This window comes from Hyla sarda, chromosome 4, assembly GCF_029499605.1.
Source record: "Hyla sarda isolate aHylSar1 chromosome 4, aHylSar1.hap1, whole genome shotgun sequence".
Lineage (NCBI taxonomy): Eukaryota > Metazoa > Chordata > Amphibia > Anura > Hylidae > Hyla > Hyla sarda.
The window spans coordinates 263,903,146-263,918,450 of NC_079192.1; the positions used below are offsets into that span (position 1 = coordinate 263,903,146).

General features: G+C 44.3%; 1 protein-coding gene across 5 annotated transcripts in view; it reads left to right on the plus strand.

The window, feature by feature from the left end:
* The window catches only part of CAPS2 (calcyphosine 2), a 114,539-nt gene that overhangs the window by 53,538 nt on the left and 45,696 nt on the right, over positions 1 to 15,305 (plus strand). For all 5 annotated transcript variants that reach the window (XM_056574091.1, XM_056574090.1, XM_056574094.1 and 2 more), the window contains 2 exons: positions 4,095 to 4,208; positions 7,339 to 7,413. In XM_056574091.1, the coding sequence (XP_056430066.1) occupies positions 4,095 to 4,208; positions 7,339 to 7,413 (189 nt within the window). The remainder of the gene's footprint in view (positions 1 to 4,094; positions 4,209 to 7,338; positions 7,414 to 15,305) is intronic.

Genomic DNA, 15,305 nt, shown 5'->3' on the forward strand with positions numbered 1-15,305 from the left:
GACCCCCTGGTACCCCCTGATGTCCCTTCAGTCCCGGTGGGTTCAGCCGCTCCTCCAGCCTGGGTTTCTTCCCTGTCCCAGTATATGGCTGACTTGACCAAAGTCTCCCGTTCGGTAGCTGAGGCCTCCCGGGAAGTGGTTTCCTCCTTGAACACCGGGAAGTGGTGTCCGCCTCACAAGCGTCCTAGGGGTGCCTTGTCTGACTCTTCCATTGAGTCTTCAGATAGACGTGAGCGTTCCCCTCGTGGGTCCCCCCCCCCCCCGGTCATCTGGGCACAAACGTCGTTCCTCTAGAGGACGTTCTCGGAGTCGCCGCTCTGCCACGCCAGAGCCGCGTACTCGGTCAGGGTTGCCCCCCTCCAGGACTGCCTCTACTCATTCTCATTCCCCTGGTGAACTGGTGGACGAGGCTTCCAAGCCGGCATCAGACTCAGAAGACCGCCCGGACTCAATTGCAACGGTGAACTCTTGGGTGATAGCCCTAAGAGACACCTTTCACTTAGAGGACCCAGGATCTTCGGATGTCAATCCAGGAGTATCCTTTCATCGTGCTAAGCCGTCACTTCAAAGGTTCAGCTCTCACGCTGACTTTGACGACATTCTGGAAACCGCATGGAAACGTCCAGACAAGAGGTTTGCGGGAATCAAGACAATTCAAGAACGTTATCCATTTGACAAGGACCTTGTCACTAAGGTGCTTTCCTCTCCCTCAGTGGATCCACCAATTTCCCGGATTTCCCGGGTGTCCAACGGTTACCGGATCAAATTTGCCTCCCTTCCGAGGGATCACTTTTTTTTTCTCCCGGGCCCCCCGGTCTCCTCCTCTGGCGAAGCAATTTCAAGCAGCTCTCCAGTCTCTGCTTCTTCAGGGGGTTATTGTTCCCGTTCCTCCAGGGGAACGGTTTTGGGGTCTCTATTCAAATCTTTTTGTGGTTCCCAAGAAGGATGGTTCTGTGCGTCCAAATTTGGACCTCAAGCGTCTCAACCATCACCTTCTCATCCGCCACTTCCGAATGGAATCTCTCCGTTCGGTGGTGGCGTCCCTGGAACAAGGGGAGTTCCTTTCATCAGTGGACATCAAGGATGCCTACCTCCATGTGCCAATATTCCCAGGCCATCATCGGTACCTCCGCTTTGCGGTTCCGCAAGAGCACTTTCAATTTGTAGCTCTCCCCTTCGGTCTAGCCACGGCTCCTCGGGTCTTTACAGAGATCCTTGCGCCAGTGATGGGCCTGTTATGGTCGAGGGGAATCTCGGTGATACCCTATCTGGACGACCTTCTCATCAAGGCTCCAACCAGAGCCCAGACTCTGGAGAATCAGTCTCCATCCGCACTTGTATGGAAGTCCTGGGTCGGATGGTGGCAATTATGGAGGCCGTACCCTTTGCCCAGTTTCATTACCGCCCCCTTCAACTGGAGATTCTTTCCCGATGGAACAGGTCTCCTCTGTCCCTCGATCGTCAGATTGTTCTCCCTCGCAGGGTCAGTCAGTCTCTGCTCTGGTGGCTCCGCGTGTTCAGGGATTGGACAGTTCAGATACTCTGGTCTCCCCAGGAGACCCTTCTTCCGATAAATATATTAGAATTACGGACGATTCTTCTTTGTCTTCTTCATTGGGAGTCCTGTCTTCAGTCCCGTCCTGTCCGCGTTCAGTCGGACAACGCCGCGGCCGTGGCATACATAAATCGACAGGGCGGCACTCGCAGCTCGGCAGCCATGGCCGAGGTGACCAAGATTCTCACCTGGGTGGAGAGCAAGGTTCCGGCCATTTTGGCGATTCACATTCCGGGGGTACTCAACTGGGAAGCGGACTTCCTCAGTCGGTCCTCACCCGACCCCGGCGAGTGGTCTCTACATTAGAGGTCTTCACACAACTCTGCGACCTCTGGGACATTCCGGACGTGGACCTCTTCATGTCCCGGCACAATCGGAAGATCATTCCTTTTGTGTCCAAGTCCCGGGACCCTCGGGCTCTGGCCGTGGACGCCCTAGTGATTCTTTGGGCGGGGTTTGCCCTACCCTATCTGTTCCCTCCTCTTCCGCTCCTTCCCAGGGTGCTGAGGAAGCTCAAGGCAGAGGACGTCCCTGCCATTCTGGTAGCTCCAGATTGGCCCCCGAAGGTCGTGATACGCCGACGTAGTCAGGCTCCTGGACGACACTTCACTGCGCCTTCCGCTCCGTCCGGACCTGATCTCTCAGGGTCCTCTTTGGCACCCCAATTTACAGTCGCTGCATTTGACGGCGCGGCGGTTTAGACCACGGTTTTGAGGGCCCGCGGGTTCTCTTCCCAAGTCATTCACACCATGCTCAAGGCTCGTAAGCCCTCCTCAGCAAGAATTTACCACCGTACTTGGTGGTCTTATTTTCGTTGGTGTGAAGCTCAAGACTTCTCCCCGGTAACCTTCTCGGTTCACCGTCTTCTCTCCTTTTTGCAGTCGGGGTTGGAACTAGGGTTGTCTCTCAGTTCCCTTAAAGGTCAGGTTTCGGCCCTTACTGTTCTTTTCCAGCGGCCCCTGACTTCTAATTCCCATGTCCGGACTTTCCTTCAAGGAGTGACGCATGCTGTTCCTCCTTATCGGTCACCCTCTCCCCCTTGGGACTTGAATTTGGTTCTGAGTGCCCTCCAGGGTGCACCCTTTGAGCCCCTTACAGAGGTGTCTCTCCGCCTCCTTTCTTGGAAAGTGGTGTTTCTTGTTGCTATCACCTCCATCCGGAGGGTGTCTGAATTGGCAGCTCTCTCCTGCCGTTCTCCGTTTCTGGTGATCTACCAAGACAAGGTTGTTTTCTGGCCAGATCCCTCCTTTTTGCCTAAGGTGGTTTCGGCCTTTCATCTCAATGAGGACATTGTCCTCCTGTCTTTTTGTCCTACTCCTTCTCATCCTAAGGAGCGCTTACTACACAAGCTGGATGTAGTTCGGGCTGTTCGGTCTTATCTCTCCATCACTTCTTCGTTTCGTCAGTGTGATTCCTTTTTTGTACTTACAGAAGGTCGTCGCAAGGGACAACCTGCTTCCAAGGCCACCATTTCTCTGTGGATTTGGTCCGCCATTTTGGAGGCCTATCGCTGTAAGGGGAAGATTCCTCCTTTCAGGGTTGTGGCTCATTTTTCCCGTTCTGTTGGGGCATCCTGGGTTCTCCAGAATAGAGCCTCGGCCTCGCAGATTTGCAGGGCGGCTACCTGGTCGTCTTTGCACACTTTCTCGAGGTTCTACCGAGTTCATATTTTCGCATTGGCTGATGCTAGTCTGGGCCGTAAAGTGTTGCAGGTGGCAGTGGAACGGCCGTCTGCCTGACTGCTTACCTGCCCACCCAAGGGACGGCTTTGGTACGTCCCACGGTCTGTGTCACCCAATGGAGCCGATAGAGAAAAGGAGATTTTTTAACACTTACCGTAAAATCTCTTTCTCAAAGGATCCATTGGGGGACACAGCTCCCACCCTTTTGGGATTTTCCTTGGTTCTCTGTCTGAGGGTGTGTTCAGTTATGTTTTTTCTTCTGGTTCTCGGACAGTTTGGGGTTTTTCTTGACCTATTAGTCTCCTCCTATTGCTCTGGAACTTAAACTGATTAGCTCAGAGCCTGAAGGCGGGTATATCCTGCTGGGAGGAGCCAACTGTTTTTGTTGCCATAGTGTCACACACCTCCTAGAGACAGCAGCATACACCCACGGTCTGTGTCCCCCAATGGATCCTTTGAGAAAGAGATTTTACGGTAAGTGTTAAAAAATCTCCTTTTTTTTCTATTTTGACAAAAAGCTTAATCGCATAAAGTTTCATCACATAAAATGTATTTATTGCGTATTCCATATTGTGTACCCTAAAAAAAGTCAGAAAATGAGAGCTGTTTGTTATTTAAAGATAAATTAGATATCCCACATTATCCAGCGCACAATTACAAGAGATTAATGGAGATTAATGAACTAGTGACATGAGCAAGCAGTTCTAGCAGAACACAGGAAGCAACCTCTTTTGTAAAGTTTGTTTTTCCAGTTAATAGTTTGATTGTATTTAATGCCAGGGGTTTCTCATTAGGATAATGTCAATGTTTGCATTTTGCTTCTCTGGCTAAAAGTAGATGTGATGTTGTTTTTCTAGAGCGGTTATTAGTGACCCAGAACAAAATGTAAACACAGCCTTTCCGAATAATCCTCAACAAGACCTGACATCTGCCCCTCTCCGCTTCAGGAAGAGAACGTTACATGAAACCAAGTAATGTCCACCTCTTTGGTTTATAATTGTACTTTACTAGAGAAATTATTCACCTTTTTAGGAACCTGTGTATGAGTTTTAATTTGTGGCTACATTGACTGATATTTGTTCTTCATACTAGTGATACTTCTAATCCAGCTGCCAGCAATTGTAACTCAGTCTAATTCAGATACATTTAAAAAGTTATACAAAGCACTTCTAGTGCAGGCACTGTAAAGAGATATCCTGCTATAGATTTCTTATAGGCAGCAGGTCCAAAACAGCCTAGGACTCCCAAGTGATGGAGTAGAGAGCCAGTGGTTCTCTGTTCTTTCATAGTTACCAACTGGATATGAGGATGTAAATATCAATTCTATGTGCCTTGCACCTATATTTCTCTCACAAATACATTCTATCTCTTGCTCACTTGGTTTGTCATTCTGTGCTTTTGAAGGGGCGTGTCCTCAGTCTGCATGGCATGACACACCAGGGCAGCACAGCTACAAAGCAGGATCACAGCACCAGCTCCCAGGCTAAATCAGTATGCTCATCTGGGGGTTTATCTGGTGGACCTGATGAAGGTTGGAGTAAGTGCTGAAACACGTTGACCTAACTGAACCCAGTAAACGTTGGGTTGTCCTGATCTCCGCTGGTGCTTTTATCTGATTTAACATAAGAGCAGCGCCTCCAAAAACCTTTTTTGGCAGTTTGTTTTTTTGCTCCTAGACCTCTATACTTGTTATCCACTCCTTTATGGGAAAGGGATAGGTTTGGAGTGCAGCACAGTTGTTTGTGGTATTGGTCTACCCTACCACCTACACAACCTAACAAGGTCAGTGTATCACAGTGGTGTGGTGGAATGTTGCACACCATTTTATAAACATTACTACGCAAGGGAGTGCCCATCTCCTCTCTGTTTTCATGCTGCAATCTAATAGGATAAGAGTGAGTACAGAGTAGTTCTAGTCCTGCCCTCACTTTGTCCCTGCCTGTGCTGCAGCCAGACAGGATTATGTTCTTTATAGATTGGGACTCCTAGTGGTCTTTTCTATAAGCCATAATTTCTATAAAAAAGGAAATGAAAATTCCTTACCAAGTATATTAGAAATGTTTTCCCAAGATGTACAAGATATAAAACGTTTTTGAATCTGACAGTGCCCATGTAAGCCTTCAGGTACTTATCAACTGCTGTATACTTCAGAGGAAGATTTTCAAATAGAAGTAAATGCAAGTCACGCCCCTCCCATGAACTTTCATTGAGGGGGTGGGGTGTGACATCACACTGGGGCGGAGTCGTGACGTCACAATACTCCGGCCCCGTAGTCGTGAGGCTTCAGACTCGGAGCCTCCAGTGCTGGCGTGCAGCTCACACAAGTGGGTGCTGCATGAGAGATGACCCTGCAATCAGACATCTTATCCCCTATCCTTTCAATAGGGGATAAGATGTCTTAGGGCAGGAGTACCCCTTTAAGTTTGGCTAGAAAATAGCTTAGATTTATCAACCTGGCTAAAACCAAAAATCTCTGATTTTAAGAGCTGAGTTGTGATTGGTTGTTATGAGCAATACCAGAGAGTTTTGGTTTCCTGCAGGTTGATAAATCTGGGCCAATGTCTCTGTTTGTGCCTTTACTTATGATTTTTCTAACAATGAGCATAACTTCTGTGATTCCCTTCAAAGTCTTCTACATTTCCTGATTCTTCTCTACTCTCCTTGATCTTTTTTCTAGCAGTTTCTTCTGTGTCCTATAAATGTTAAAGCAGGTAGATATCTTTCTTATTCATTCCCTATAAATTTCTCAACAAACTTTACTATCTGTCTGTCTAGCAAAGGGTAAAGCAATTGCAGTAGACCAAAATCTTCGGTGGAAAAAATTTTACCTTTTTTTTTTTACTCATGACAATTGCATGGACTTTTATCGAGCAACCTCTAGAAGGACAAAACGTATACATTTTCATGAGAGTGTAAAGACCAGTTTTTACACTGAGAATTTTACATTTCAGCGGTTGCTTTATCTTTTGCTATTTATCCGAATAGCAGGAAGCTAGCTTTCCTCTTTGTTTTTCTTTTTGCCTGTTATTTTTATTTTTTTTATGACAGAACCAAACCCACAGTTCATTTAAATTTAAGTGAAAAAAACACAATAGTCTCAGCATGCCGCAGTTTTGAAAAACTGACACTCAGACGAAAATTGCACGAAAAACGCCAGAGTGGGTATTGCAAGAGAAGTAAAAAAACAGCCAAAGAGAAAAACGCCAAGTGGGTATTGCACTTTGCGATTCCCTATTGACTTGCATCTAACATCTGTCCACAGCATTTTATTCATCAAAAAAGTACAGTGGGGCAGTTTGGGTGTTTTTTTGGGGCATTTTTAAAGAAAAAAAATGTGGAAACCTAGCCCAACAGAGCATATATTCAGACAATTTATTTAGAGATATATATTTAGATATTCTCCTGTAGAATCAAAGCTTCATTGAAAATATAAAGTGCGAATGAGGCACCATTTGGTAGCGCTCGTAGTGCCTGTGAGTCTGTTGTATGAGCCCTGTGGGTACATCCACATGGTATGGAAAAAAATCTGTTCTGCAGCAAATCTGTGTCAAAATGTGCATGTCTTAGGCTATGTTCACATGGGGGAATATCTGCATGGAAAATCTCCACGCTGTCATTACCCTGACAGTGGAGCGCCGGTAGAGCGCTAGGACCAGTTGCAAATGCGCTGTGTCATAGGTGGTAAGAATAGACATGTAAGAATAGACACGTATATTCTTCCTTCGGACACCAGAATTGGATATGGAACATGGAAATTCTGCTATGTGAACAGCCCAGCAGAAACCCATTGAAATCAATGGGACTCTCTGCTGCATGGAAATTCCATTGTGTGAACATAGCCTCACATGTGGATTTTGTAATGGATTTCACTATATGCATTACAAGAGCTGAAATCTGCTGCAGATGTGGACGTAGCCTAATTGTATAAATGGTCTGATTCCATAATAGTAAGAACTGTATTTGCTCAATAATACAAATAAAAATCATTAAAGAATTGTGGCTACCAAGTGCAGTGTGTACCTTTAAATCCCAGCAATGTGAGTTTAGTCCATGTCTTTCTTGATATGTGGGAAATGTAATTTTCTCTTGACTTTTTTATAGGATAAGAACAAGCTCAACACTAACAGAAAATATGCTGTCAAACAAGCTACGGTTTGATGCACGAATTATTTGCAGGTAATCTGTTCTGTGTTGAATACACAAAGAATAATGTGTAGGCTTATCTCCTTGCTCCATAAGACCATTGTATGAGAGATCCTTATTTCAAGAGCATATATTGCAGTTTTTTTCCACATTATGTACGCACTGTAGCATAGTCTGTAGATGAGATTTCATGAAAGAGCTTTTTATCCTTAAAATAAAAAAAAAATACCTTTGAATGACAGATCTGCCCAGTTACGCAATTTTATAATGGCAAAGGATGTGTCATTAGAACAGTAACCAATTTATAATGAAGTATTTCAAAGAAGCTTAGTGATAACCCCTGTGAAAGCTGTAGTGGCAGTGTTGCAGATTGTCACACCATATGGGAGATATTCTTGGACATTCTTTGGCTCTTTTTTTGCGCCAAACGGTCCCCAAAAACAGGTCAGAACACAATGGACTTCACCAGGTCACACTGGGTCCCAACAGGATCCTATTGACTTGAATAGGGTCCGTAAGGTATCTGGTAATTTACCGGAGTTTAGTGGAGAAATAAAAACAGTACATGCGCTATTTTTTTTCTCCGCTAGACAGCCAATCATGCTGGGAGTTGTAGTTTTGCTTTGTGCAGTAGGCACTAAAACAGAGTGGGGAATGAAGTGGATATTAATTAGCTGGGCCAAACGCTGAGCAGTGCTGATGTCACTGTGCCCGAGGCCGGAATTGTAGCCCCACCCCCTAGACTGCTAATCTTCATATTCTGAAATGAAGTGACAGATCCGGACACAGATGTACCATGTTAATCAGTACAGCTGGTTAGTGTTGGTGAAACTTGTAAAAGATTTCCTTTAAAGAGTACCTCTCATGATCCTGTTAAATGTTATAATCCTCCCAGTTCACTGCCCCCATCATGATAAACCACCACCTGCCTTTATTTTTATTATTTTGTAGTTTTCTACCTTGATATCACTCTGTATTTTCTGGGCGTTACCCTGCAGGTGTGACATCATCTGAAGTCATACAGGGGAGAACTTTCTCCCTCACTCTGCTACACACAGCCCAGAGCAGTTCAGTGATGAAGAGATGAGCTATGATTGGCTTAGGCTGCACGCACACACCCTCTGCACTCCAGACTGTATTTCCTGATTTTGTACTTTTGCAAGGCCAGCAGGAGTCCAAAGTCTGTGCAATAGATGTGGGAAATGTGCTCTGGACATGTAGGGAGACACCTAGTGGCAGTTTTTTTTAACCCAAATAAAACATAGAAAACTTCATTTTTTTTAAACAAAGTACATTAGAAAGATTTTCTATTTACCGTAAGGGGTGCAATAGCAAACATTAGTTTTAATGAGAGTGCCCATTTAACAGCAAGTAAATAGCAAAGTGTCTCATAATTACATAAGGGACAATATGTAAAAAGTTTCGTTTTGTGACAGGTACTCTTTAAATATTCACTAAGGGCGGGGTCAAACTGGGCGCATCTGCAACATATTCAACGCTGCAGATGCACCTATGGCAGTCACAGAAGAACTGCAGAGTGAGCTCCCGTCTGCGGCTGTGTATAGAAATTCACCGCTACAAGCTGACACACAGAGCTACCCAGCCACAGCCGGGAGCTCGCTCTCCAGTCCCTCTGTGACTGCCGTCAGCGTATCCGCTGCAGGATGAACCTGCCCTTAAAGTAGTTATCCAGGATTTGAAAAAAAAATAAACAAAAAACATAGCTGCTTTCTTCCAGCAACAGTGCCACACTTGTCCTTAGTTTGTGTTTGGTATAGCAGTTCAGCGTCATTGAAGTGAATAGAGTTGAGTTGTTATTACCACGCACAACCTGAGATCAAGAGTGGCGCTCCATCTGCAGGTTTGTTTTTCTAATCCTGAATAACCCCTTCAAAGGCTGGAAAGATATCTCTGCAGACTTCTCAAGGATTAGGTCCATAGGTGATGAATATCCTTTTTTCCTTTTCTAACATGTACAGCCGCTGCATGTGATCATTTTTTTAACCTTCAGAAGCATTCATTCTCTCACCCCACATAGCCCAGTTTTAACCAGATCATTTATTCAGGTAGAACTGGGTCACATAAGGCCAGATTAAATTGCAGAATATCACAAGTGCACAGTGCGAAGCAGCAGGTTGGTTCCTGCCTTGTGCGGGCATTGTTCAGTGTGAATGTTCTCTGCGCACAGTAGAAATTGATTTCATGATTATTAGACCACTGCATAATCCCTCATATGTCTCCAGCCATAATAGCCGCACTACTGGATAATGGAACTTTCAATATTTATCACATAGAAATACAGCTAAGATCATTGCCAAAGGAAAGCAGGCTGCTAACCTGTATTTATTTCTCGGCAGCCATTCTGTTGGATAGTTATTTAGCAAAAAAATAGATTTACAACATATATGACGTTTCAACAACTGTCTCCTTGTAAAATGCCCGATCTATCTTAGACGGTACCTCTCAGTATATATTATTAGGAATAACAGTGCTGCCTGCTTCAAGCCAGAGTGTAATGTTTAGGATGATGTCAATGTAGACTGTACGCATCTGAGTAACCACTTCAAAGCCTTCAGACCCAAGGGTAAGATGTGCTCCTCAGTGACCTTTATGAGACATTATCAAGTGATTGAAATATTACTTTCTGAGGAGCTTATTTCATCAAATTTACGTTAGATGTGATTTATTTTAAAACCTGACGCCCACAAATTTCATCTTAAAAGGATTTGGAATCGCTAACTCATCTGCATATCTCAGCAATTCACATTATTACTACCTTAGGGGCATTGCAGCTTTGCTTTCATTCGAGTAACAATGCTTGATCCTAAGTGGATTATTTCTGTTGTTTTCGATGGATCTACAAGGACACGCTAGATCTAAGTAATGTCACTTTGTTGTGTTCTGTTTGCTGTAACTACAGGATCATAACAAGTGTAAGAAAATAATTGTCCATATTATCTTCTTAATAGGTATTGAATATAAAAAGACTAATATTCCCCTGGCATAGACGTGGTGCATGGCAGTTCAAGGCTAGGACAGAAACGCATCTGGAGGCTTACATTATGCATGGGTTGATGGTGAATAGATTTCATTAAAAACATAAGTTTGCATACACATAGCTGTATATTACACCAGAGTTATTTAAACACCCGGACCTTCAGTGCTGCCGTCAGCAGGAACATTGGCCAAAAGATGTTTGATACACCATGTTGATCTGTCAAGCGTTCACTTAATAAGATGATCAGCATGAAAGAATGAAGATGGCACTCACCGGTGATAAAAGAACTGAGACTCTTTATTAACAAAAACCGGCAGACAACAGCATCGGGACGATGCTGTTGTCTGCCGTTTTTTGTTAATAAAGAGTCTCCGTTCTTTCATCACCGGTGAGTGCCATCTTCATTCTTTCATGCTGTACATCATGCTTGTTCTTCGGATTGAGCACCTCTGTGGACTGTAAATGGGTCAAGTGTCCATGAGAGCTGTATTACTGTGAAGCAAGAATACTACAGGGCTGTGCCAAATGCTTTGCCTAATGCATCCTCTTATCTAAGGTTGGATTCCATCACTATTACTTCAGTTATTTATTATTCCTCAATCTTTTTCTTACCTTTTAGCTGAACAGTCCAATTTGAAGATTTCTTTATTTTGTAGGGACATATGTTATTGGATCACAAGAAGAAAAGAAAGAGGCTGCACTTACCATGGAAACTTGAACTGTGCTTTATTTGCGGCAGATCATGGGTACATTTGGCGGGTGTGTTCAAGGAGAGCGACATATGTTTTGCGCGTTATTCTAACACATCCTATGACTCTTAAGGGTAAGAGCCAGAGGATGCGCTAGAATAGCGCGAAACATGTCGCTCTCCTTGAACGCACCCGCCAAATGTACCCCATGATCTGCCGCAAATAAAGCACAGTTCAAGTCTCCGTGGTGAGTGCAGCCTCTTTCTTTTCTTCTTGTGAATTATTGTTGGACTTGCTGGTCTTTTAGAGGCTTTGAATGCACCACCTACTTTTTGCTATCGTAGTTGCTGTTTGCTACACCGTGCCACAGTGCTCCTCGGGACTTATCCTGGACTGTACTGATACATAGTAGTGCCAGTTCACTGTCTCCCTTCTACATATGTTATTGGGTTCAGTGACATTCTTTATGCATTGAAAGTAGATATTGGGGCATAGTATAGTGTTTACTTCTATAGAAGAATAAAGAAACATGATGAGATGTGACATTGACCAGCTCCTTCTATGTTGTAACAAGATAAAGTTCTCTTCAGAATCTGAATGTGCGGTTCCGGATTTTAATGAGAACCTGTGGTTAGAGGAGAGTTACCATAGTTTAGTATATCTGAATGATACCCTATGAATTCTGAACCAGTTAGTACAGTTATCTCCACAGTACCAACAAGGGGGGAGATTTATCAAAACCTGTACAGAGAAAAATTTGCTGAGTTGCCCATGGCAACCAATCAGATCACTTCTTTCCTTTTTGACAAGGCCTGTGGAAAATGAAAGAAGCAATCTGATTGGCTGCTATAGGCAACTCAGCAACTTTTCCTGTGGACAGGTTTTGATACATTTCCCCCAAGGTGACCACAAGAAGTCTGCTTCTCTGATTCTGAAGCCTCAATTGCATTAGAGCCTCGTATCAGTAAAAGGATAACAATACAGCTTTTTCTCTGTTCTTGTTAAAACATCAATTCTAAAGACCTGAAGTCTCAATTCGTACATTATTCATAGCTTGTAACATGCTTTCTATTTACCTTGTGGACCATAAAAAGCATTTAGGATGTTTACATACCCATTACTGCTTTTCCATACATGAAATTACAATGCATTTTCTTCTGTGTGGCACCACTACGAAATTACAGTAAAGGTAAAAATACCATATATACCAAATTACATGCGTGAGCATAGGGGGAGATTTATCAAAACCTGTCCAGAGGAAAAGTCGCTTCTTTTATTTTTCATAGGTTTTATCAAAAATGAAAGAAGCTGTGATTGGTTGCTATGGGCAACTCAGCAACTTTTCCTCTGGACAGGTTTTGATAAATCTCCCCCATAGTCTTCCCCCCCCCCCCCCCCCCCCCCAAAAAAAAAATGCCCCCTCATTTTTTCTCCTCCGGTTTTTGGGGCATTTTTTTCCAAAATAGCTGAAAGCTATGGACGATCATGTCTCCATAGAGACAGCTATGTTTATTACCAATGATGAAATTAAAGGGGTAAAGGCGTTTGTATGTGACGTTTTTCCCCTGCATTTTTCTCATTACAAGTCATGTGATTCTTTCATGAAAGGAAATGCCAGAAAAAAACTGTTTGAATATGCCAAAGTTACATGATGAAAGAATCACATGACTTAATAATTTGTAATTAATTAATGTAATGGCAAAAACACAAAAATGCAGGGGAGGTCAATGGGAGAGGGAAAAGCCACAATTTCTGAAAACAAATGCCATAGCCAGAGCATACAGCAGTTTTAAAAAACTACCACTGAGCCAAACACCACTATAGGCTGAAAACCGGGCAAAATGCCATGTAGATGCGACATTTCATATTTCTCTATTGGCTCCTAGCTAAGGTATGGACCATGGATCTGAGATAAGTTATATCTCCCTTTTATGTACCGTATTCCCTTTAACCAAGCTAGTGCTGGGCGGTATACCGGTTCACGATATGAATTTTTCCCACACCGTTTGGGCCCCCCCCCCTGGAATTAATGAATTATCAGCCACAGCGCGCTATCCCCACATTGGGCAACTAATCATGTGTCCCCCGCAGGCGCCGTTCTGCTTCTCCCCCCCCCCCCCCCTTCTGCAATTATTGTCAGCCACTGTGCTGTACAGTACTGAACTATCCTGAGCCAGGGCTTCAAAAATAAACAAAACAAACTTTAACTCACCTTCTTGCTACGTTCCCCCATTTCTCCGGAACCGGCCTCACGGTCCGTCCGCTGCTCTTGCTGCTTCCTGGGGATGGGAATGTCACAGAGCCGTCAGCCTATCACCGGCTGCAGCGATGTCGCGCCTTGGCCGGTGATAGGCTGAGCGCACTGTCATGTAAGAAGCCGGCCGGCTCCTTACATGACAGTGCGCTCAGCCTATCACCGGCCGAGGCCTGGACACAGGAATACAGAGTACAGTACAGCTCAGCGGCTTATCATTATTTGGCAGGGGGGGAGAGAAGTGCTCGCGGGTGACATATGATTAGTCCCCCGATGTGGGGGACAGCGCAGCGTTGGGCTGATAAACCGGGGGGAAGCTGCGCCCATCACATGATGATGGGGGGGGGGGGGGGGATGGGTGGTAAATACCGTTAAATATTGTGGAACCGCCATAATTTACAAATATACAGTGATACACATTTTTGGTCATACTGCCAAGCTCTAACCACAAGTGGAGCCAACACAGAAGAAGGTGCAAATCTTTCCATTCTACTTTCTCTCAGTGTCTGTTCAATTTTGGCTAAAAATACTGATCAAAATACTCTGTGTGAACATAGCCTAAGCATGGATTTTCTAATTTTACATTTATCAGCCTCTAATGCAGTGTTTCCCAACAGGGTGCCTCCAGCTGTTGCAAAACTACAACTCCCAGCATGCCCGGACAGCCTTCGGCTGTCCGGGCATGCTGGGAGTTGTAGTTTTGCAACAGCTGGAGGCACCCTGGTTGGGAAACACTGCTGTTATGCCACTGTGCCTAAGCCTTTAGAGCGGCTAATCTGTAGTGATCTTCATGAGACATCCCCTTTAAATGAAGGACTTTTTGGAAAATATAAATTTACTCCCATGATGCTTCAAATGTTTTTCCATTAGCCTGAGAGTTACTTTTAATCTATTCTTCTCAATATCTTTGCAGAGCTATACCTTTATTCTGGTAGCAACGGAGGGTCAGGAAAGTGGTTGTCACCTACCCCATTAGGCTATTGCCTCTATCAACTAATATCTTAAATGTACCTCCACTATCTTCAATAGCACAGTCTTTATAGTATTTTCTATACGATGACAAAGGAACATACTCAGCACATTACTATCACTCCTTAAAATAGTATATAGACCTTGAGATGTCCTGACTACAATATGCTTGTTTAGAAGATATAATTGCCCATTGCATCTCTATAGGGAGAAAAAAAAAAAAAGATGGCCATATCTCCACATGATATTCACTGATCTACTGCTTCTTAGCAAAATGTACTAAAACTCATGTTGTTGGTATGCATTTTGATCAGATGGGTAAGCCCACTTTCCACTTCACACCAACGTATTCAGGGAAAACACATGGAAAGGTAAGCTTTTGGGATGTGGTGCTGTATGGCCACCATTATTGCTGCAGTGTTGTGCCTGTGTGGTCGCGTTGTCTAGAGCCCAGGACGTAGTCTGGCAGCAGTGTGGTTGCTAGACTGCTGGGTCGCTCTCTCCCAGTGGGTGCTGGTGTTGCATTGTCGTTGGTTGCCATGTGGTGCTACACTTTTAGATTTGGGACCCACAATTATACAATTAAGTCAAAATGTATGCTAACTGCCTTTTAGTTTTAGTTAGTTTTGTTAGTTTTGCTGAGAAGCAGTAGATCAATTTATAACGAGCCACTTTTTTGCCTTTTGTGTTTTCCTTTGTACCAGCACTACACCCATTTGACTTCGTCAAGAAAATAACATATACTTACCTTCCTCACACCCTTGCTGCTGCCGGTCGCTCAGAGCTCCCAGTCCAGCTGTGCAGCGCATATGGTTTTGGGGTCAGTACAAGGTATTGCCAGCTCAGCTAATCAGCTGCTGATTGGCTGAGCAGGCGACTGCACAAGCTGACCTCGGGGGTTGTTTTCTTGTTTTTTAGGCTATGTTCTTAAAAACAACAACCCCTGAAATACCCATTATACCAGCAGGAGACTGCATTAGGCAAGTCCTGGCCCGAGCATGGGTTTGATGACCCA